We start from the raw sequence: 25,662 nt of genomic DNA on the forward strand, positions 1-25,662 counted from the left end.
AGCTTCCTTCTTAGCAGATGTAACTTTAAATACTGATATTCTGTCTTCCTCCAGAAGTCTTAACCTCTTTCCTTTCCCAGCCTCCTGTTACTTCTGATGTCTTGCATGTGTCATTGTCCAATAAGTTTTTCTGATTTAATTTCAGAGGCTGTGAGTGACAGCAGGTGACAGGCTGACAGCTCACACTTCTGTCACAGAGAGAAGCTCCGTGATAACAGCAAAGTCATCTTATCTGCTGCTGGCGAACACCCTCGGCAGGGAGGACATACAATACCTTCTTCATGATTTTAAATATTGATCTGGGTTGGTAATACCTGTATGCTGTTACAGAATGTCCTGTGACAGCAGAGGAACTGTTGGGGACCCGATGTATAACCTCTGTGGACACGTTCAAGGCTCCGCTTCCCAGCTTAGCGGTCTGAATGGCAATGAGAAATCTGCAGCGTTGCTGGAAGTCAGGGAGAACCTGAACAGCAAGCAGTATTCTGCTGTGGCGCTGGATCCCGAAACCTCCCTGGATAATGGATCCAGGATTCCCCACAACCCTGGGGAAGGCACAAAGGCTGCAGCCTTGACGGAAAGTGAAGTCTGCAGGGTCTGTACGACAAAGTGTTTCCATAGCCGCTATCTAACTAAAACTAGCACGCAGGGAGATGTCTACAACTTCCTGGAGAGGCCCAGCGGATGGAAGTGTTTTATCTATCATTTTGCTGTGTAAGTACCTACATTTTCACATAATCTTCGGCGTAAGAAAAATTTCAAACTGTCCACTTAATCAGGCAGAACTCGCAGTACTTGAGCTCTCAGGCTGAAACCTGCAGAATGAGTAATCCCGCGGAAAGCAATGGAGAAGCCAGTTTCTCAGGGGCTCAGCTGCTATATCCATTAACTTTTTGAGAAGTGCTTTTTAGTCTTGATATTTGTCTGCCAAGATATACAAATATCTGTGTATTTGATATTCCTGAGGTGAAGTCCTGTATACTCATGGCAGTTTTTGTTGCTGCCTTAGCTGCTTGACATTGTGCTAGCTTCAGACACTGCAGTTTTCAGCAGGAGTGTGGAAGGTTTGGCTGCGATCAGATACATCACATTTTTATAGGTCCGTGTAGCTCATGCTGAAGTGCCAAAATAAGTGATTTGTTGGACAAACATATAATGATAACATTACTAATTTGAATTAATTTACAGTTGTGAACACATATTGAGTACAAATTTAGCAAAAAGTTTTTCATTAGACCATCTATGTAGTACATGCAAGGCTTCCATTTACCCTTGTAAAACAGTGGTTAACATGTTAATACAGCTGTTACTGTTTTCTTTGAGCTGCTTATGGTATCTGTCAAGTTTAGCAAGACTTCAATTACTGTTTTGAATGCTGCTTAAAAGAGTGATAATTTGTCATCTTAGCTGTAGAAAGGGTCCAATTGTGCTCTCGATGAGGCGAGAGGAAGTTTTACTGGCTAAAGTGAATGCAAACTAGGCCTAAAGTCCTCGCTTTTATTATAAAATTAGCATATATCCTAAAGAAATGCAGAGTGCGGAAATTATTCTGTTTGTCTCAGAGGAACTTTTCTATGGCCTGACTGCATTTTGCAAAAAAACTTCAGTTACTGCAGTCAGGACCTGCCCAGAGAAATACATGGTAATTCTAAGAATGAATCATAATACTTCTATTTGGCATAAAACAGACAGTCATCTTACTTCCCGCTTCCTTTCACCCCTCAAAATCATGTATACGGATTTTTTAAAAAGATTTTTTGATTCATGAAATTTTGCAAAGTAAAAGGATAGGCCACTTTCAAGGACTATGCTTATAGTATATAATAATTCCTAAGGCTTAAACAGATGTAATTTGTGAAGACTTAAATATGTGAATAGTTGTGATTGAAGCCTGTTTCAGGTTAGGACTTACTAATCTTGCTAAAATGCATTTGTTTCATCATCTGTGTTGGTTTTATGACAGAGTAAGATTGACCTATAATTCTGATTTATATTCTGCAATGGACATTAACATAAAAAAATTAAAAAATCTATTCACACACACCTTTCCCCCCTAGAGAACTGGAGAAAATATTGGTATTACTGACAGAAAACTCTCCTTTTTTTTTTTTTTTAACAGTACAAGGATTCCTAATTTAAATGAAAGGAAATCTAAATCGACCTCTTTTAAAGGCTTTTTCTTTAAGATTGCTTTAAAGAAAACTTTTAAAACATATTTTTTGGCCACCATTTTGTCTTAAGTACATTTGTCCTAATAATTATCCCAATAACTACATGGTGTGTTCATTTATCTAACAAGTTTCTGTTTTGGAAAGAACATACTATATAACATTAAATGTCATTAAAGTTAAACATTGTGAAAGTAATTAAGTGCTAATCTAAAATACAGTTAATTTTATAATGAGAGCAACTTGTAATTTATTAACAAAAAAGTTTCCCATATTATTACTGTGGTTTGGGGGTAAATTATGTAGAGTTGATCTGATCAGGATAACTATTTTTATAACAAATCCAGTCTTCCAAGTATGTAGCTGACATTTGTGCAGCCTGGAGGAGCTGGATGTGCAGCATCCCTTCAGTGTCGTTTTGTGCTTCGTATGCCACAAAGACCACATAACTCATGTACAAACCGGTGGGAAGTTTCTGTCCAAGAGGGACTGGAGTTTGTTCTGATCTGTGGCCGGTTCTGCTAGAAGGAACCTAACTTTCCAGAAACAGGCAAGGTGAGGGAACAGCAAGTGCTCCAGGAGGTGATCTTCCTTTTGCGTTCTGAAACTACCAAGATAATCTCATGTCCTATAATATTTGTAGTGTGCCTGATACTTCAAGGTTCTTTGAAGGGGGTAAACTGGCGCTTCTTAAGGAACTTTATAATGTGTGTTAGAAAAGGGAATTATTTTTGCCTAATTAAATCTGGAATTTGTGTTACTTTAGTGGAGTTGAAGGGGTGTGTGGGTTTGCTTGAGAATTTCCCTTCCCAGTCCTGAAAACCTTCTGACTTAGGTAATTTTCAGCTTCACTGGAAGTATGAAATACTTAGCTCCTGAAACCCCCGAGAGCAGAGGATCTCACTGACAAGTTAGAAAGGGGTGAGGGCTTGAGAAACAGCTGTGGTGTGCAAAAGCAATGCATTGATCCTAACCAACCAATTTCTGTGGCTGTGAAGAGCCTTAAGGTATTGGATATCAGTATTTGCTAGTCCAGCTGTTTGCCATATGGTCCTCAGTCCAGAAAACAAAGTGTGTGCCTGGCTTGAATTTGATTTCTAAACTCAGCTTTGCACTTGCTTAAATCACATCCAAAAGTCAAGATATTAGGGTATAACCCTCATATTTTAGCTTTTGAATGAAAAGTACAATATGTATCGGTGATGAGTTATGTATGGTAATAACGTTACTTGGCAAATCCACACATTTAAATCATTTAATTGTAAGTGGAGCCTTATTCGTGTGATGGATTTACATTTCTGAAACATATATACATTTAATTACAACTGGAATGGCTCAGTTGTGGTCTAGAATATTGTGTTTATTTGGCTAAAATAATGTGTTCACATACATGTGAACTGGGGGGTGGGGGGGGTGAAAGCAGACAGTTTTCCTGATAACAAGATTATTGACTCCTGTTTAGACACCAGGTAGCAATGATCATAAACCAAAACCAGAATCCAATGTAGGTGCCACAAGTGCCAGAAAGTGTTTGTGGTGGGGAATGTTACACTGCCAAGCCTTTGCAGGCCACCTTGGCTGTAGACAAAGGGTGGAGAAGATGGTCCAGCTTTTCTGCCACATTTGTAGAGGCAAAGATCTGGAAGTACGAAGGTGCAACTCAGGCCCATTGAAAGAAGGTGGTCACCATAAGCATGCCCACATGCACTCACACACTGAAGTGGTGACTGGTAATAGAGCCATATGGTTTCACCTGTGTTCAGGGAGAAGAGGTAACTGCTCGCTGGCGTATGTTATGTTGTTCTGTGAGTGACAGAGGCCACCTTGAGTCAGCCTAAGGCTACGTACATTGCAGTGCAGCCCTGTGCTGTACAGCTGCACCGGCTCTGGTGCCAGTAAAAAAACAACTGAGTTTACACAGGTTTGCACTGAGGCTAACTGGCCTTGTGTCTCAGCAAGCAAGGTGGATCTGTAGTACCTCTTCCCATCAGATACGCCCTGTTGTTTTTACTCACTGCAATCCAACCGCCTTGTCCTATCATTTCCATTTCTCTGGAACATCCAGTGACTTCTAATTTTGGTCTTTTCAACTGCTGTTGGCTGAGTAGCTGAATTTTTTATTTAAAAGCCAGAAGCTTAAAGGAAACCTGGGTGGGTAGCACTTGGACTAAGAAGTGAGGAAGCAGAACAAATGGCTGAGTCTAGTGAAACAGGGACACAGAAGAACCTGGGACTGAGAGACAAAGACTAGATGGGATTGTCATAGAAACAGACTGGTGCCAGTGATGCTGAAACTGGAGAAAAAGCAATACTAAAGCAGGCTACCTCAAGAACAAACACAAGTAGACTTAAGCAGGAAGGACAAAGAAAAAAAGGACTAGCAGCTTTTGGACATCAGAAGGCTGGATAGGCACAAGGAGCTGGAACAGCAGGACAGCTGAAAATGGTCAAGAAGCTCAGAGAGCCACTGGAAGGAAGAAGGGGTAGGAGATGACAGCTGGAAGCTAAGGGAAGGAGGGAGCGTGGAATTCATGATGGGAGAAGGAACCTTTCACCCGTAGGCAACTGGTTTGAATCTCATCCAAGTCAATAGTGAACAAGAAGTAGTGACTGTGGGGAGATAGAAAAGGAGCTGTTGGTCTCAGTCCAGTTCTTAGCGAACGGATGTCAGCATCACCGCTGGAGTTAGCGCAGCTGGAAGGCTTGCTGGCAGTCAGCAGAGAAACCACAGGCTGGTTGAAAAGGGAGGCAGGTCTAAGGCAAGAAGGAGGCCCATGAGAGGGACTCTGATTGTGTTCTCAGGCCTGCCACTTTCTTGTCATGTAACACTGTGAAAGTTTAAGTAAGAACTTACAGCTGTTCCAGGTTACTTTGTGCTGGTTTGGCCACTTGTTAAATGAGTGTTAAACCTTGTTCTCATTTAAAAGTTATCCCATAACTTCCCACGGCATAGGGTGAGCCGATCTAACAGCCCATTGCTGACAAACCACCTCCAGTTCTGCTCCTCTCATCTGTCTTAGCTGTTCACCTTGCTCCTGCCAGCTCTAGCTGTCCTTGCATATGCTTGAATCACTGAGCCAGTTCAACTTATTACACCAGCAGAAACCTGGCCCAGCAGGAAAAAGTGAATGGTCTTCTGTCAGGTTAGTAATACACGTTCAGCATCTTGAAGTACTGTCCACTATTGTTCTCTTAGTGCTCCTGATGGATCATAATCACCTGTTAAATTTCATATAAAATGGTACAGAATGATTGCAAAGTAACACTGCAAATCATCTGGCAAGTACTGCAGACCACCTGGTTTGACTGCAAAACATTTCACAAATGCAGAGTTTGCCTAGCAACAAAGTCTTCTCTCCAGGCTCCCTTATGATTTATGGGGAAACAACTCCTCCAAAAGGTGACTCAGAGAGAATAACGGCTGTTTCTCTGAGTCTTTCCTGGGGGATGCTGTCTGTCTCTCTGTTGACCACATGGGAAAGACAAGGAGAATGTCCTTTTTAGAGTATGGTTTCACAAGAGCTGGCATAATAGTTTCCCAGTACCCAAAGGAGAAGGTTCTCTCTCACCCTTCCATCTTCTCTCCTTGCCACACGTTTCTCCTACATAATGCGTTCTGCTTCTGGCACTCGACTTAGCCCTCCTAAGCAAAGTCAACTCACTGTAGTGGTAGAAATCTAGCCCAGCAAGGAAGTGAGTAGCTTTTGGTATCTTCAGGAGTTATAGCATCTCAGCAAATGGCCTGTTGTTGCTGGAAACTGTAGTAACCAGTTGGCCAAGACTGAAATGGAGTTAGGGAAAGCTCTTCTTTTTGCCACCAGAGAACTGTGGTGGTGGCTCAGTTGCATATGAAAACGTGCCCTAAGCTTGCTTTGTTACCTCTCTCCTCCTTCTTACTGACTCCCACAGCTTCTTCACAGAGAGGCATACATGCACACACTCATACGTGCTCCTGGCAGCTTGTTGAAAAGAACTCATCTAAGAAATTACTGCTGAGTAATTTAGAAGTGCATGACCGTTATGAAAATATCAACAAAATCGGTAATGTCGCTAACTTATAACTTTGGGAGGAAAGTACAGAAGATCAAGAACACGTTTGTAAAATGGAGGCTGGCCAGCTAAGGGTTTGTTCCCTTAGAAAAGCTTCTGCGTACCAAAGTCTGTATCACCACGAGTAATACAAAGAGAGTTCAGATTATTGGGACAAATTAAAAAATGCATAATCTCCTATTATTGTTTCTCTTCAGACTTTGCTTTCTCAATTTTTTTACTTCCCTCAACTTCATAGAAGAACTGCTCTAGTTGTGTTCTGTTAATGCATTTGAAGAAGTTAAGAGCCACCATTCTGGCTGACACTCCATTTTTGTTTGGCACACAACTGCTGCTGATGTAAAAAACATTAAAATGCAAAAATATAAGGGTCTAGTGGTTCCTTTTAATGACTGTGGGGCACTTGCCTCCATATCTTCTGGTTCTTTGAGTGTAGTGGCTATCAGTTAGTGAAACTAAATATATATAGCAAGTTAGCATAGTGTTCTCCTGCTTCTATTTGTATCTGTAAATGGAGCCTATAGCCCATTATTTATAACTGTTTATCTCAAAGGGACTGCCAAATTCCCATTTCTGTACTTTCCGCAATTATCTCTAGAATGCAAGCAGATATTTTGCTCTTTCCAATGATGTGACTGTAATATGAGCAACAACTAAAGTTCAGAGTAATTATAAGCATATGACTGCTTTCGAGATTCTGGTTTTGACCTTGATGTCACAGCCTAGGTCTGGACATGATGTGCTTTCAGAAGGGTAAGTTATGGCTTTTTATCATCATCATCACCATCATCATTATTATTATTGTTATTGGGTTCTGGATGTTTCTTTCCAGGATAACAGTTACTTATTTGGACATTTTACACAGAAATTGAACTGACAAGTTTTCCAATTTAGAAGTACAGTAGCTACTGTTTGTCTATATACTAGCTACAGAGGGGTACTAAGCTGATGTTTTGTCTATGATGATTAACTTCAGGTACCAAAACATGAGTGGTATTAAAGGGAAGAAATGCAAGAAGTACTAATTTTATTGAAGGGGAATATTCTTCTTACTGCTTATGGTTGCATGTTCAACCAGATGATATGGTGGAACGGCTTAAGTTGCTAATGGAGGTGCACTAATATTAAACAGCATTATCTTTAGGATTCAGTAAAGTTCCAAGATTGGGCTGTTCTATAAATACATGGTGACAGTTAAAATTTTTAGCCTCTTTTCCTAAGGAAATGAGGTTTATGCAACCACACTGTCTGAGTGCGTCTGTCTGAAAGTGCCTTACTGAAATCTTTTGAGCCAATTGGCACATTTCAACTAATATTGACAGAGGATGAGACACGCTGGAGATATTAAGTTTCTTCGTGTTTTGTTAAAATAAGCATTTGGGTAGAGGAGAGAGAAATGAATAAACCCAAAGATGAAAACGCTTCACTTTGAGCTTAATTAGATTATTTGGCACCAATGAGTCTTTTCAGGAGAGAGATGTTATGAAATTTCCTAAGGAAGAACTTTGATCTGAGCGTACTTTGCTTTAGGCACAGAATAAGCTAACCACAGGGCACAAAGCCACAGGCTACGTAAGTTTTATTTTCATTTTTTGAAATTATTGATGACTTTTTCCATCATTTCTGGAAGAAATTCAATCCATCTTCTTCTAGAAGCTCAATTTTGTAATAGACTGTGTAATGAATATGCATTAATGTCCCCACAGGCTAATGTTGTTTCTATAGTGAAACCATTTGTTTCTATAGTGAAAACAAATATTGTAATGTGGTGTTGATATGGTGTTATTGGTGGAATTTGGTTATACTTCTGTGGAAAAAAATGCTCTTACAGAAACCAGCAATATAACAAGATATTCCTTGATGTAAACATGGTATCAAATTCAGGAAGAAAAATTTCAGATGTTTTTGTGATAATCAAGATGGCATTAACTTATTACTGGAAGTATTTGTACGGCATCATTATATGCATTCTTTCTCTTTTTTGATACTGAAGTTAAGAAATATTAATTAATGTGAGTACTATGAAGATGTCGGTGTTACTTTGTAAATGGCGGTAGTAATTTCCTGTCCCTGTGGAGATGTGTCATAGGTCACATGCCAAAACCTACTGATTTTTTTGTTTCACAGTCAAGGTCGATGATAAATGTATCAGTATCATGAACACTGATCATGAAGTCATGATCATAAACTGTTTCTGTCAATGTTTAAAGAAGTTATTAGGTCTCTTCTGGAAAGTCTTAGTGCTACAAAATCAAAATGGAAGGTTGATTACTGTGCCCAGGGAAGGAGAGGACATCCAGACATTCTGGTAATAAGACATGTGGAGATAAGAGCAAAAAAGACAAACATAGCAGCACAGACATTAGTGGAAGACAGAGGTCCTCAACTGAATCAGAGAGCTTAAACCCTAGGAATGGCAGTGCACTGAAAAAAGCATTCTGTAAGATCAGTGCTTCTGGCAATTGTAACGGATGCATGAATGTAATTTTTCAGTTCTGAACTAGTGCCAGCTAAACTCGGAGAAAAGGCAAAAACCAAATCAGTGCTGTTTAAAGAGCAGCGAAGATGTTAGGCTGTTAAATTCTTCAAAAATGTGAAGCACTCATTACGAGTATGAGCTGTGGATGTTTTAAAAATAACGTCTCTTTGGGCAGTTGATTCAGAAAGTCAGTTTGAACTGGGAGATATTTTTGTATGATGTGTGGCTCATGCTGTGATTTGAACAGCGTTGGTATTAGCTATTGATTCAAACTGGTTTGTGATAATTTATACTCATGCAGGTGAAAGGTCTCAAGAAAAATACAGAATAGCAATGTGTGTTTGTAAATTACTTTTCAAATTTTCTAGGTGTTGTAGAAATATTAACTAGTTACTTCTGGTTGGAGCCAGATGGACAACTTCATGTTACATGCAGTTGGGCTATCAGGCATTTCTGGATGCAACCTAGAATGAGCTGAAGAGAAAACTGAAACCAGACATCTTCAGTATACCCATGTTATAGGTGGATTTTTCCTTTGGTTGAAGGCTTCAAATCCTGGAAAATATTTTATTTTGAGGCAAAACAGAAAGTCAGATATGCCCAAACTCCCTGCCAGACAGGCTGCCTGTTAGTAGAGTCCAAAGCTAGGCAAGCTTCCACTAAAACCTGTCTGTTCTCCCCCAGTTCTGCTGAAACCAACACATTCCCAGACTACTTTCTAATTTTAACATATTGGTATTTTCAACAGAAAAATTGTTCCTTTACCAAAATTTCCAACCAACTCTAATTGTGTATGATCACATATATATAAGTGCAAGACCGCTGACAAAACATCAAGCCTCAGGAGCCTGGAAATAGATCTGTGAGAGAACTGAGGGACATTAAAACTTGCCTACAAAGGCTCATGGACAACCTTCTCTTTATGACTTAGTCAGAAACTCCTTTGGATAACGAAAATATGTAAGCACCAGGAATGAGGTTTTATTCAGACTAGCAGGAATGTTTTATAGAAGCACATGGCTATTCAACATAAGACAGTATAATCCCATTTAGAAGAAAATTAAGTGCTTCATGCACTCAGGAATGAGAATATCTTGCACTTTTATATCATGAAAAAATAGAAATGCTTTCCTTAATTTTCTTGCCACAAAATAACCACTTAAAACAAAAAGCAGCCCATGCCTGTGGAACACCCTCAAAGAACTTTCTGTTGACTAAACTCATTTATTCTCCCTAACAACAGGCTGTCTTAAAGCTATCGGTCTCTGCTGGACAACAGTAGTCCATCATCAAGGAAAAAGCTGAAGCTTCGATGGGTGTGGTTGCACATAGATGTACTTGGACATATTGCCCTCGATCCAATCTCCCTTTCTTGTTATTTAACTCCAGCTGAAGCGACTGGGTATCTTCTGTCGTAGTGTGTTAGTAGAACGGGACATGTTGGCTTCACATCTTGTTGGGGCAAACAGTAGTTCTGATTAAAAATTATCTAAGAAATGAAAAAAGTAGGTTTTGGATATAATTTGGGACACATATAAGCTATTTGCGATTACACAGCTGAAGGGCTATATAGTGAAGTAAGTCACAGCAGCTCAGTTTTGAGGAAGGAGCACAGCAGGGGAAGACATGTCTGGTTGTTTTAAAACATCAGTGACCCATGATCAAGGCATCTAAATACTACAAAGCATAACTTTCAATAGCTTTTCTTTAATTTTTGTCTATTTTCTTTCACTTTGCAGAATGAATTAAGTTTGGCAAACACAATTTTGTGGAGACAATTAAGTTTGACAAGCCCAAAAGGCCACAAAGCTACTATTTTTTATTTGGTTGCCAAGGAGTATATCTCTGTTTTCCAGTTTATAAGTTTGTCCCCTCCTCACCCATCCCTTTTTTGTTGTTCAAGAGATAACATTCCCACAAACATCTCCTGTATCAACGCTTCAAGTACTCTTATCTGCAGCAGATAAACACAAAAAACCACATGAACAGATAGTCTTTGCTAGAAATGGCATTATTTGATACAAAACTTAAAAAGGAGGAATGATTAATACTTCTCCTCTAAGAGCTTTCATTAGGCTTGTCTTCCATGGAAAATGAGATTGTAATAGCACGACCTTGAAAGAGTTCACCCTTGATAAAGCACTTGACATCATTTTTCTCTCAGTGCTGTAGTTAACGTACTAGTTCCAAGTGTTTGCAGGCGTCAGTATATCATGCTCACAGCCAATCAGTGTATTAAACAGAATTTGTCCCTGGCTACAATAACAACAGAAACATGTTTACAGTTGCACTATCTGCTTACCAAAATGAAGTAATGCTTAGGAAGATCAGGACACAGAGAGGCACTCATTTGTAACCTTTAATGCCTGTCAATCAACTGTCCAATGCACCAGTACTTCCTATTTAAATTTGTTAACACATGAAACAGACCTCAGGATGATGGTTTAAAACATTGATTAAAAAGCAGTTGTATTTTGTTTATATGTGTGAGGCTTAAGGAATTTAGGAGAAATCAAGAAATACTAAAATGTAATGTACAATAGCAAGACCTCTCTTGGGAAAGCATGGCACCTCCATCTTCTGTTGATGTGAGCTGCATGAAGTGAGAATCTAAAACCAAATGAGAAATGCTCAGATAATCCTCTTTCCTCTGATAAATGAAACTTTTTTTTTTTCTTCTTTCTTTTTAAAGAGAGAGAGAGAAAGAGTCTGCAAATAGGTGATTTGGGTAAGTTTCTGTCTTTAGAAAAGTAAAAAATTGAAGGAAAAGAAAAACAGGTGTTTTGAGAGAAAATACTTCTCTATTTTTAGCATATATATGGTAGAAAAGGGAAAGAGTGTTTGTTGAAGTAATAGCTCAACTATGTCTTGATAATCCTCGGGAATCACAGAAAAACTGTAAAAACTGCAAAATACCAGAAAGCAGCACCTCAGATCTTTTAGGACAGGAAAGAGTAGACCAACTCTACTAGTTGGTAATTATTTATGTCTCCTCCTTATCAGCTCCTTCCCTTTAGGAACTGAACAGCCACCAACAAGTGAGGCTATTCTCTGTTGACGTAAACAACTACTTGCAAGCAAGTAAACAGTCACAACCTGTTTTCACCCCCTTGCAGCACCGAGAACTGCCCATTGCAGGAGAGAGAGTATGGATAGCAGGGAACAAGCGAAAGCCAAACTGACAGCTGGGAGGAAAGGGAAATTGCCATGTGACAAGCTTGAAGTACTTTTACCCCAAGCCAACAAAATTATGATCACACCCACCCACTTATCCTTCCTATAAGTATCCCAGAAATCTAATCAGAAATATTTAGGCAGACCCAGGACCAGGTAGTCACTCGTTGACAAGTTGACGCTGGTAGACTTTGCTACTGGATTTTGAGGAGCAGCTTGTTTCTCAAACCAAAACATGAAGTGAGCCTTAAAGACAAATCAGTGGTATTTAGTGGTGAGTCTTGCTAAAGTTTGGCATGTGGTACCACATATTCAACTGTTGTCCTTGTCTTTATAGGGAATTTGGCACTCCCCCAAGGTTTTTTTTTCTCCAGTATGTTTAAAAAGGTCATTGGTTAGAGCTATGTTTAGCATCCCAGAGGCTGTTAGGAGCAATCCACAAGGAGGTTTCCTGATTGTCGAAGAGGCAACAGAGCTGTAGATTTTTGGATTCTGCAGATCAGTTGGCAATTAAGCCATTTATCTTCAAGGTTAGACTTTTCAAAACTAACCTGCATTCTGGTGGATGGCTCAATGACAGCAGCAGAAACCATAAAAAAAACCGAAGGCAGTATGCGCTGGCTACTGGTTTAAAGGTATGAGAGAGAAAACAAAATGCTGTTCCACTGTATTAGAGAAAAAGGTGCAAAAGGATTGTTTGTTTCTATGGGAATTGATTTACGTGAGGGGACAGGGAGGACTTGACCTTTGTTTCCGCTACTTGTCTTCAGCACTTTTGTCGTAACACTTGCTCACCCATCTCAACCCCATGGCTTCTTTCCCACAGCCTGTGGTGTGCACTGAGAGCATAAACAGCTGCACTGCTATGGCAGGAGCATCACCAGCAATGGCGAAAGCCTGTCTCTGGGACTGCCATGTAAGCCATGGGTGCTGAATGGCACGCAAAGGTCTCAGCTCCAGCCCCTTCCTGCCTCCCCCACTGGGACCCACTAACCAGTGAGATGGGAGAGCAGTCCCAGCTTCTTCCCACTGCAGTTGTGTCCACCCAAGAATGGCTACCTGTGTTAAGTGAAAGGGAAAGTATGTGCTCTTAAGATCACTGCCTGGAACAGTAGCATTTTGGGTTTTCTGTATATTTTTATACTGACCTTAAAATGCTTCAGTTACTTTTGCCATCTTCAGTCTGTCTATCTGACGTTGGCTGGTAATACCAGAAACTAACTGCTTACCTGTTTCAAGTTCAATGTCTAAACACTTCAAGTAAGGAATGGGAAGATCTACTTTCACCTTAGTTGTGAGGAGTAGTAATTAGGTACTTGTCATTCCCGCTCACTTCAGCAGGCTTTTCTGTCCTCGTGGAGATAACAGGCTGCAGCAGCCCGCAGGCTATACAGCACGGTTATTAGAGCATCTCGGGTCTAGGTCCTCTGTTTGGGATGACTTGGAAAAAGGAAGAACAGCTGTGTTTGAAATGTAAAGCATCTCTAGTGAGGGAGGTTTCCGGCATTTTGGAGAGCTGATTAAAAGGGAGGTCTTGATATTGGGAAGGCCTTTGTCTGAGGCCTTCTGGGACTCAAAACTGCATGGTGTAAGACTGTCACAGAGCTTGGAGGAAGCCGATAGAAAATTATCTCATTAAGTGCATGCCTGAGCAGTAGAACTGAGAGTCTTGGTTTGTTCACTGGTTTTAACAGATAGATAATACTGGAAGGACAGAACTTTTTGCTGAGTTTATACACACTAGAAAAAAATATTTGTTTCTGTATTCTGGACCTTCTGTCTCATAACTGATGCTGTATATACTTGTTGAACAATTTTTTTCATGTTATTCATGCAAAGAATGAAATGTAGATAGTCTTGTACAGTATTTCCCAGTGATACTTGAAATGTAATGGACAGTAAAATACAGTTTTTGTCAATGCAGAGTGGTTTGCTCCACATACAAAGGACTGTGGAACACAGCTGCAAAAAAGGCACTGTTGCTGAAGCTACTCATTTCTATACAGTTAGGGATTATTTTTGTATCTGTGGGATAGCTCAGGGAATACAGAGTGCAAGAAATGTGCTGGTCGGGTGGTGGTAGGGAAGGCACAAAGCAGAGTGCAGCTGCAGGCAGGTAGCAGCAGGAGATGTAGAGGGAGATGCCTAGTATAAAGAGAAACCTGAGAGCAGAAATGCTGCTTTGTTTAACATCTGACAAATTGCACAGCTATTGGATTGCAGGTTTCCTGAGCTTCTCCCTGAGGACATCTTGCTCCAGGACACGGCAGCATACATACTCACTTTAAACCAGCTAGACCAGATACCGCTACCACAGCAGACCAGAAAGCACACCTAGCATTTCGGGCAGCTACCCTGTGCTGAGATGGTCTGCCATCAGCAGTTCCCAGCCTAGCCAGTTCAAAGCTAGCTTGGGAGTACCTGTTTCAGCTCCAGTAACGTTTGTGTAGGCATGCCCTGAGGTGAATGTGGGAAGTAATTACACACATTGCCAGGGCACTGAGGGTACCAAAAGGGTGACCAGGGTAAACAGAGTGTGGTGATGCACTCAGAGCCCTGAGAGCAACCCTCTTCCTATCAAAGCATGTCCCTGCACCTTGCAAAGGTCTGGGTTTGCATGTGGACTTGTAAAAAGCCGTTGTTTTAGCTTCGTGCATGTTGTCCGCCAGTTCCCAGGGGTGTTAATCACAGAATCACAGAATGTTCGGGGTTGGAAGGGACCTCTGTGGGTCACCCAGTCCAACTCCCTGCCGAAGCAGGGTCACCCAGAGCAGGCTGCACAGCACCGCGTCCAGGCGGGGCTGGAATATCTCCAGAGAAGGAGACTCCACAACCTCCCTGGGCAGCCTGTTCCAGTGCTCCGTCACCCTCAGAGGGAAGAAGTTCTTCCTCATGTTCAGACGGAACTTCCTGTGCTTCAGTTTGTGCCCGTTGCCCCTTGTCCTGTCGCTGGGCACCACTGAAAAGAGTTTGGCTGGGACAGGCTGAGGTCAGTGCCCACAGGGATCTGGCAGTTGTCTGGGTAATTATCAGCACTTTTAACGTCTATTAAGACTTTTTTTTCTCCCCATGTAAATTTCCCAGCTGGAAAATAAATCTGGGCTTCCCTTCAGATAAAAGGGAATAATCACAGAGATTGTTTTAAGACTTAAAACTGAGGACGCTTGCTGGCTGTATCTTTCAGCCAAGGTGGGCTCAATAAAAACAGAACTTTGTTTTTATAAAACACAGCCTTCTCTGGTGAGAAACTGCTTGCAAGAATGCTGCCACTCCAGTTTGCTGCTGAGCTGTACCACAGACTGATACCTGCTCTCCCCTCCTACAGCTCGTGTCTAGTTCTATAGAAATTATTGTATAGTCTTCTTTTCTAAACCTGTTGTCTTTGTGCCAGAGCTTTGCTGTGATTAGAGATCACCGGGACAACATCTTTACTGCCAGTTCATGCATGCTGGTTGACTGTGTGATCTGCCTTTGAACTGAGCTTGCTTGCTTTTGTGTTTTTTGTTTGTTTGTGGTTTTGTTGTTGTTGTTGTTGCTATTCTTGCTATTGGTAATTGTGGAGAACTTGATGCCCTTACTTACTCATTAGTCTGTGGTTGTCTTCAACTTTGTCCTCACTGCAACTTAGTCTGTACCTACCTCACGTGAGCTGCCCTCGTGCTTATGGTTCAGATGCTTTTGCCACTGCTTGTCATGGCTTTTTATCACATGGACATAGAAACCGCTCGTTTCCCCATCATGATGTTAAAGTCTCCTCGTGCGTTCTGGCATTCAGGCCGAATATCAGGCTTTCTGACATTGTATAACTGTTTCTGTGCCAGGCTTGTTATTCTACCAGGTTTCAATCAACAGGCTGTAGTAATTTCTCATTTTCTGAAATCAAGGTCAAGACTCTCGAGCCCATTCATTCCCACTTTGAACTGTCTTGGAATAACACAGTGTGGCAGTCTAGTACTGCTTAGAGCTCGTACTGCCCTTGCCTGCCTTGCTCTGAATGCCAGTCTCAGGTTTTTCTTCACCGATAGCTTTAAGTTTCATATACTGTGTAGGTGTCGTGGCGTTGTGTCGTTCAGTTGACAGAAGTGACAAACATGGTCACTACACGTGGGCACTTCAGTGCATGATGTTGTTAATAGTGTAGTGTACAAAGAGAAAAGCTTTCTGCTGGACATTACAAGGAGGGTTTTACGTTGCAGTTTGGATCTGGGAAAGGAGATTATTGACACTGAAATCTATGCAGGTGTTCAGAAGCTAACCCTTCCCATTTTGCAAAAAGCAGGTCTTGACCTTTTATGACCAAAAGTGATCAGCAGCAATTCTGCATTTCAAACCCATGCATTTTATGTGAAGACGTGATACTTTATCCGTGCAATGTCCAGCCCATCCTGTGCTAGCCAAATGATGCCTTTGTTATTCACTGGGAAGGAGTGACACTCGCTGGCCATAAAGTATAGTGCCATAAATTAACTGAATTTAAGGGTTCCTGTGAATGATTTCAGTGTGTGTTTTGGAAATTAAAAAGCGGGGGGTGGGGGGTGGGGGTGTGGGAGAGAGAGGGAGAGGGAGAGATTCTCGGCAAATAAATACAGCAGGGAAGCAACAAATAGCTGGAAGTCACAAAACTTGTAGGCTGTCTTAGCAGCCTTTGGACAGTTCTAGGTCTCTCAGTAAATAAGTGGCACCAATCGTTCTCCTTTGTACATCATTATGCACATACATCTTTGCACTAGTATCACCTTTTTATACATTTATCTCTTTTTTTTTTGAGGCTTAGAAATCTGGTTACTTTTTCTGAGGCCTGATAGGAGATGCGGTGATAATACCTGGAGTACATAAGAATATCCAGTTCCTCTCTTTGCTTAACTTAGAATGGAAAAGGAGAAAAGGTGTAAAGTGCACCATCATCCTCAATAGCTTGATAGACAATACTTAGAATATGAATTACCCCTGGCTTTTTATTTGTTACTAGTGATGACAGTAAAAGAAGGCAAAGGGATTTTGCAAGGAGGTAGCTGAAATGGCAGGGATCTGGAAGAAATTAAGGGGCTGTACTTGGAGGAAGCTTTCCATACCATTATATATGCATTTTGCCTAGAAATAAGATCTGTAAGAATGGTAGGAGTGAAACAGCAGTCTCATAAGAAAGATGAGAACAAACAGACTGACTAGTTCTGAGAAGTGCTTGGTAAGTGTATGCCTGAGTTGTTTGTTGTGGTTATCTGTGGTTATTTCAGGGACCAGCCAAGTTCATATGTTCCCGTGACTATTGACTGGATGATGGTCTGTGCATTAAGAGATCCAAGTTCTATATGCTTTGGATGCTGTCCTGATGTATGGACAAGTCTGTTGACCTCTTTGTGTCTTTCTCCATTTACGCATCACTGGGATCTCTAATCAGAAGTAAAAGCTGTCTGGATGAAGGCACTGCCCGATGGAGCACAGCATCTGGCAGAGTGGGGTACTCGGTGCCTGTGAAGGCTTCTGTGTGCTAATGTACTTCTCTCGTATGAACTGTAATAAGCAAAGGAGACTCTTATAACCCTGAGTACCTTAATGTTATATCTGTATTTTCTTTACATGGAAAGCAGTTCTACTGTGTTAAGGAAAGCCTAAAGGTTTGCCTATGACTAGGCATTTGCATGCCCAGACTCTTCCAGTATCGGACTCTGGCAATAGACTTGTGCTGTAAACTCCTTATCAGCTTGCTCTTTTCCATTTGACAGAGGCTGGCTTGTGTTTCATCATCTCTGGTTCTCAACACTTTGCTCTGGTTTTCTTTTTTTGGAGTATGGCTCTCCAGTAAGAGTGCCCGCGGGAAGAAAGTGGGACTTCTGCCTCCTCTTCTGGCTACCTTATCTTTGGTCAGCGTAGTGGCTCATGAAAGCAATATACCAGTTTTATTATGACCTGGACAGATCTCTCTACCCCCTATAACATACTGCCATTTTCAGAGATGGACGTTTGGGGCTGGAAGTAAAACTGCTGAATAATATGCTCAGCAACATGTGTATGTTGAAGTGAAAGAAGTAGCAGGACTGGGTGATGGGCTGTGTAACCAGTATGAAACCGTGGCTAAAATCTGTCCTGTGCTAAAGTGCTGATGATTCTGACTAAGATGTGTTATCTGGTTCTCTTTTCCCTCTTACTCGTATTTTTTCTAAAGACATTTGAGCCCCTGGTATTTGACATTAATGAAGAATGAGAAATCATCAGGATGCCCACCACAAACACATTTTTCTGTGTTAACACCATCAAAAATGGAAAAGCAGCTTCCTAAATATAAGAGACTCAGAGAAATCAGATTTTAATTTTCAGTAAGCACGATAAATGTGTGTCTCATTGGCTCATTCTCTCCTTTACTCCTGCCAGCACAGGTTTGGCTTCGTCTCTTACACGGTGCTGCTCAATCTTAGGCCTTTACCAGCTGCTTCTTAGCTAAGACGTGTCCAGTGCAGGGCATACTCAGGAGCAGAGTTCAAGAAAACCACATAGCAGCTAGGCATCAGGAGAGGTTTACTGAAGGCATTCAGAAGATTGTTGCCCTTCGAGAGTTTAGGTAGGAACTCCAAAAGCTGCTGCTTGGATTTAGGTGTCTTCGTCTCCTTTGAGCACTTTTCAGAAAAAATACCAAACTGCTTCAAGTTCCCCTTTGGAAATTGATGCAGTATAATTCATTTATTTATTTATTAATTCTACCAGTAGATCAAGATGTCAGACCCTTGGGACAGAACCAGCAGCCTAGAAGTGCATGCCTGGGTAAGAAGAGGTTTTACAATCTGAAGCCACCTCCTTAAAACTCGGTGCCTACAATCATTCCCCTATGCTTGGCCCAGTCTTTGTGCTGGTGTTAATGAGTAGCTCCTGCTGCTCCTGCTTAGGAGCTAAAGCGTGTGCTTGCGCTTTAAATCCTTCTGAGACTAAGGACATTCACACCCACATCTTCCATCTCTCTGGACAACACCCAGACGATTTGCCCTGGAGCTTGGACTCCCAGCCAGAACAGTCTTGAGCCAGGGAATTCTGCTGGACTTGTTGCCAAACAACACAAACTTCTGATATACTGAAAAAAGAGACTATCACAAACAATCAAACACTTTAAGGCCCCATCCTCCCCCATCTCTCATCTCAACTTTCCGTGTATTCAGCACAGGTTACACTCAACCCATCAGAACTCTTCCACAAAGATGATGGGTGCTGTGGGAGGATGAGGTGGTATGTGACTATTTCTCCCTGTGCCTTGGCATAACAATCTCTTTCTGCTGCTCTTTCCTATGGGCTGGTCAGGGTGCAGCAAGTTCAGGGCTACTCTACTAGTTCTTGAACTAGTCTTGTCAGTAGTGTTTATCTTCTTCAGAAGGGTTGTGTTTATCTTCTTCAGAAGGGTTTCTCATTGGAAGAATGTCTCATCACATGCAGGACTATTAAGGTTTTAATTGCTGGTTTGGGAGTGTAGATACAGCCTCTTGGCATGGAATCAGAAGAAATGGCAGCTGGAAGAGCTGGTGCACAAGAAGGAACGTTTGTGGCTGTTAGTGGAAGAAATTTCAGTTTTCTTATTTTTCTCTCATTTTCTGCATGACCTTAAGAGATGGTGAAACCTGTAGTGCAAACGTATCAGAAGTCTGTCTTGCTGGGCTGTTCATCAGAGTTCTTCATGTATGGTTTATTTTCACCAGTTGTTTAACATACTACCAATGGTGGAAAGATGGCCAAGACAGTGTACGCATTAAAGTAATGGGTATTTTGGCAGCATTTAAGCATTTAATCAACTAGTATTCAATTATACATTTTGTTTTCCAGTTCTTGTGACTTTTCAGTTTTGCTTTTTTAAAGTGTTTTTGGGGGCAAGAGTATCTATTTTGAGACTTCTGAATTTTTTTCTTGATCTGAATTGTGATACTAGAAATACTGTGGTAGCAGCTGTCTCTTCTGTATTTATGTATGTTTTGAATTATGGAACCCATTGCATGGAACATTTTTCATTAAAGTTGCTGTTCCTCACTCCAGTCATATGTCTAATTCTACTTTCATTAATGCATTGCCAATTACAATACCTTTCTACTCCTGCACATAAGTTACATAGCAATCAGCGAAACATGAAACATTCACTATGACAAGGTTCTGTGTGAAATTGTAGTTGATAATGTGAGTTTTACCTATTGATTTAACTGTGTTCAGCCTTCCTGTCATTGTTATTCTAAAAAGTTATTGAGTGCAAAATTATGATATTCACTTGACTGGGAAGAATGAACTGATTAAACACAAAGTATTTGTGATGGAAAAAGTTATGTGAATGAGAGAGTTAAAACTAGATCTAGATTTACAGTTCAAGTTGATGAGTCACTAAGCACTGTTTTCTTTTTACAGATTTCTTGTGGTGCTGATTTGTTTAATATTCAGTGTACTCTCTACTATAGAGCATTATTCTGAATTTGCCACTGGAACCCTTTTCTGGATGGTAAGTGAACTTTTTTGGGACTCTAGTCAGTTTGACTAAATCTAAATTGTTTTATGTGAACAAGGGAGATAACTTAAAAATCCTCATGCTACTGGGACATTTAAAATATGACCTGCTTTTATTAAAGGAAGGCCATAGTTTAATGGTGAAGATTATTTTCTACATCTGTAAACTATAAGGGTACTTGACAGATAAACATTTTTATATCCTTGCTTTTCATAAGGTGTGAAACTGTACCCTGTAACTCTTATAGTGGCCAAGTGGTGTTCATCAGTCTTACGCAGTGTGGAGCAGGTTGCTCTATAGGCAGGAAGGTATTTTAAAACCTCTCCTAAGTCTTATGGTAAAAAATTGGCCAAGAACCATGCTCTTCAGAAGTCCCTGAATCTTGGGGGTAAGCGATCTCTGTCAGACTGGTTTGCCAGTATCTGGAACAGGAAGGAAGAGCTCCTATCAATCACACTTCTAGGCACCAGTGCTTTGGTGTTGAAGCTGGTGCTTGTTAACTGTCGTGGCTGTTAGCAGTCGACTAGGGTGTCAGGTTCTCAACCATACATTAAGTTTTGTACTTGGTATTTTGCAAAAGCATAAAGACATTCTGTTGCTTATCTAATATCCTTTACTTGCTATTAGGATCTGAAGTAGTAATTTAAACAACAGGTGCTGTGATAGAAAAATCTGCTTACTTGGAGGTATACAGAGGTTGCTTATTGTTTTCACGGTAACCAGGGAACAATTTTTTTGTCACTGGACTGGGTGGCTAATTTACAGATGAAATGTACCTGAACTGTGTAACCAGTCCTCAACTATGAAGTGTCTTCATGTGAAACCACATCCAGAAACCACTTATAAACTGTAGTAACATGCATACATTATTTTTAAGTGTTAATTTGAAGTAGGTGGGAAATAAAAGTACAAATAATTTGCATGAGGACTCTAGACAGTGTTCCTCCTCTGTTCCCCCTGTCCTCTTCACCTGCAGAAAGTTAAGAATGGAGATGAAACACCCTTGATAAAAACAGAATAAATTACTTGTAAACAGTTGCTTACAATATCTGTATTTTAGCGACTCACATCCTCTGATCTCAATGTGTGATAATTTCAGTATTCTTACTGTAATTTCTTTTTGCTAAAAGTGGTGGCTTCTAATGTGGTGGATTTTGGTTTTACTTACATGTTTTCTTGTGGCTTAGACTACATTAGCATATGCAGCTTTTGTGTGCAATTGACTGAGCCATCATTAGGATCCCTGAGTTATTTTGGGATTTTGATTAATGGTAATCCTGTAACAAATGTTCCTTGGCCTTTAAGCCATATTCGGTGTCAAATAAAGTGCAGTATCCTGTCAATGACATGTAGTCTTCTCATACTCACTGAAGGAAGTAGAGTGATTATAGGTCAGTATAACCACCACCCGAAACAGTAATACTGGCAAGGATTCACCGCGTAGCTGATAGTTTTTGTGTAGATGGCAAGTGCATGTGCATACGCATATTATCACTGGACAAAAAAAAACCTAGAAGAAGACAGAAGTGTGGTTCACATAGTGCCCACATAGCATTGCCTGCTATTTTTAAGTGATGTTATCATCTAACAAATGAATCATGCGTAGTCAGTGGCAGTGCTGGAACAGGTTCTTGCCTTACCCTGGAGGATACCTCTCTTGAGTTTACTCTCCTCCCTGCTGTTTCCTTAGCTTCCTTCCTAGAAAGGGCCAGCACAGAGGTTAGCTGTTCTGCTGGTTAGTGTGGAGTTACTTGCCTAGAAACCATTTGTCTCAAAACTGTGAGTCTTAGAGTTTGCTCTGAAATAAATTCAATCACAAGACTTGAAAGATTGCTTTTAGAGCTCATTAAATTAGTTCTTTTTCATGGAGTTGTAAGGTTTCTTGTTTCTAGTAGCTAAATGGTTAGACTCCTGTTTGGAGCACTTCTTTCCTCCCCACCTTCACCTGAAGGAACTTCAGACTGCCTCCCTCGTTTTACCCAGGAGAGTGCTAACCCCACAGAAGCCTGGAGATCGGTGCTCTCTTCACTCTGTAGCAGGTCATTACTCTGATCTACTTCATACCTTAGTTGACTGTTCATGGAACCAGAGTTTCTCTCTCCAAAATATGAAAACATGTGCCTATGTGTTCTTCCTTCCATGCCACTCTGCTCTCTTGAAAGTGTTTGGGAACAGTGGAAACTGCCAGTATGGTGTGAAACAAAATTGGACCGAAGTATCTATTGGATCAGGTTGAAAATGAAATGGATTTATTTTACTTCTGATTGAAGGAACCTGTAATTCTTTGTATAGGCCCGTTAGTGTGTCAGTCAGTAGCAAATAAACACTAGTATGTGATGCATGTGGTATTTTCTTGCCCGTAGAAAAACTGCTTTTCATTATATTGAGGCAGATTAACAGTTGGGAAGGATCAGCTTCAAAATTTTGATGTTGAAAGTTGGTAAGGCCTGACAAGAAGGATAGCGGTTGATACTTGTAGACACTTGAACATTTTTGTATTTTCATACAGAGGGTGAGATGAAGTGCCAAATACACTTTTGGATAATATGTGTCACTTAGGTAGATATGGTACATTAGTAGCAGAAGCAACTGCTGATGTGTCCCCAAGGCACCAAAGTCTTGTGTTTTAAAGACATAATTTTTTGATGTTCTTAATAAATCTGGGCAGCATAAGGTAATTTCTTGTCAAGTGTGAAACCTAGCATCATTCAGATGAGCTATGTGAATATACCAAAGAGAGAATATCATATCAAGAAGGCTCTCCAAAGGAATGTTTTTGTTTGAGTGGAAAAAGGGAGCTGAAGGAGCAGTTGCTGGAACCTGAAGTAAAAAAAGCCCCAAACCCTTACTCTCATCCCCTGCCCCAAGCGTATGTTTTCAAGTCACTGAAAATTCAAGTGAATTCTGGAGGAAAAAGATATGACTGTCTATATGTTAAGGCCAATCTGTCATTGAAGACACTTCATAGCCATGGCTGCTGATGCAGGCTGAGGCTATGCCTCCTCAAATGCTGTAGGTTGCTCTATTTGATGTCCTTGCTTGGGATTAAAGGAACTTCTGTTCTCTGCATTTAAGAAGAAAAGACAGCATGTAAAACCCCATCTGATCATCACTGTGGTAAAATCAGTTTACATCCATGGTAGCAGGACTGGTGAAATTGCTTGTCTTGAACTTGCAGATGCTGTCATTTGAAGGAGGTTTTTGTTCTCATACTACCAAATATCTTGTGTATTCACTGCTATTCTCGAGAGGGTTTTTGCCAGCTCTCTCTGAGATAATATAATTTAATTTTTCCGTATACATACATTGTATAATCTTTGTTAATTCCTGGTTGTTTTTTCTTCTCTTCTGACTATTTAGCAAGCCAGAAAATAAGGGAAGTGACACTGGCATAATGAATCATGCTGATAAATAACAGAATAGATAGTGAAGAACATAATTCCTCCTGAATTTTTTATACTTGCAGAGAGAAGCTTAGAGTTTCAAATTGTTCAAAATGGATCACAAGACCTCTAGGTAGAACAACAATATACATGTTTTTTCACAACCCACAAAGCTGAAATACTCTTGTAGTTGTTTTTTATTCAGATTGCTACACGTAGTATAGTGTGATAAGGAATCTCTAGTTTCCCCTGCTTTCCTTGTTCCTGGACCTGTACTGTTGGGAGCTTTTTTGCTTTCAACATTTTATCATTCCACTTTGTCCTAAATTTTAATTACCTAGTATATACAGTTATAATTTTTTAAAAAAAAGTTGCCAAAGCCTCTTGTATAGGCCTTTGCCTTTAAGCAGGAGACTATAATATTTTCTTAATGATCTAGTAGTTTGTGTGTCAGTTTTGATTTGTAAATGGCATCTAGATCTTTAAGGATATGACATTAAAAAATAAACTATAAAATGGGCCAGGTGTAATTCCTCCTTTGAGGATTAATCTGTTTGTTTTCATGATTGGAGGTCACATATTTTTCTACCAGAAGAGGTCACCATAGTAGTTCACAAAAGACAGTTTTTTTGTTTTTATTGTAAAAGAACTTGCAAAAACAGAATTTCTTAGCTCGTGGGAGTAATTTCACTAATCATGCTCTTCTAAAAACAAGAACAAAATATTATTTGTATCATACACATGATGTTTTTACACACTATGAGTAACAGAACACAATATATCATCAGTTTGCATAATGGCAGTATTGTAGATGAAGGGGAAATTTTTTACTGTTTTCGTATCTTGATGTTAATTACTTTTTAAATGAAAGGCTACCAAGAGTGGTCTTGACTTGAGAAAATAGAATGGTTTTGCTGTAAAGCATATTGATTCAACTTTATTAATTTAGTTTCTACTTGTATACCATGATGTATTTAATATTGTGGTCATTGTAATTGGAATGAAGGAGGTATAGGAAATATTGTTTATCTTCATGTGCTTTCAAATTCAGAGCACATAATCCAGATGTGAAGTCGCTGCAACATTTTCAGGCTAAGTGGTAATGGCAAAACTGTGCAGGAATTGATATACTGGATTAGACCAAAAGCTTAGTTAATTCAGTGTTGTATCTCTGATTATGGTCTGTTTTCAATGCAAAAAAGGAAGATTTTTGTACAAAACTCTTACATATTAAAATAGGTAAAGCATTTCTGAGTCTTTTCTTCTGCTTTCACCAGGGGTCACTAGATTCTAGTCCACCTTATGGGTGATTTCCTATTCTAGTTTTCTCAGTCTTCTAGGATAAGACAGTAAAGGGCATGTGCTGTCCTAGAAGCTTTCTGCAGCAGAGCAATAAAGAAGGCGGATAGTCTGAGTGTTTCAGGTGGAATCACCTTCCCTGTTTCTGCAGGGCTGGATCACGGATTCCGGTTTTTTTTCTAGATGAGCTCAGCTCCTTTGGTGCATCTTCCTGTGGGAGACAAACTTTACGCATCCGCTTTCCTCTGACATGTTTCTTTGACATGTTTCTTTGCTGGAAAAAGCAACAGCAAATGCTCCAGACACATTAGCATCTGTAGTTCATAGCAATACAGTACTAGAGGGTACACAATACCCTTAAAGAATCTGTTTTCAGGGTCCTCACTTGTTGTCTCTATTGTAGGCCCTCACTGCCCTCTCACATTGCTTTTTTGCTAGAAATCCTTTTGTAGTGACTACATTTAGCATGCAGGGTTTTCTTAACATTCCTGAGTTTGAGAGTCCTGTTGGAGAAGAGGCTGAGATGTACAATTAGGAGCCCCCACATCAGGTGCTGCTTAAGCTTCTTAGCAGAGAGGCTCATGCTGTGGCTGTGTTTAGGAGTCAGGGCTTAAGGGGAGGATCTTGTGAAAGAGGTCTAGGGTG

The 25,662-nt window shown here is 40.4% G+C and overlaps 1 protein-coding gene across 1 annotated transcript in view; it reads left to right on the forward strand.

The window, feature by feature from the left end:
- The first annotated feature begins 331 nt into the window (after positions 1–331).
- LOC104335004 (potassium voltage-gated channel subfamily KQT member 1) overlaps positions 332–25,662 on the forward strand; it is a 501,768-nt gene continuing 476,437 nt past the window's right edge. Inside the window, exons 1-2 of the mRNA XM_009940687.2 lie at positions 332–714; positions 20,239–20,329. Coding sequence (XP_009938989.2) covers positions 332–714; positions 20,239–20,329 — 474 coding nt within the window. The remainder of the gene's footprint in view (positions 715–20,238; positions 20,330–25,662) is intronic.

Source organism: Opisthocomus hoazin, chromosome 1, assembly GCF_030867145.1.
Source record: "Opisthocomus hoazin isolate bOpiHoa1 chromosome 1, bOpiHoa1.hap1, whole genome shotgun sequence".
NCBI lineage: Eukaryota > Metazoa > Chordata > Aves > Opisthocomiformes > Opisthocomidae > Opisthocomus > Opisthocomus hoazin.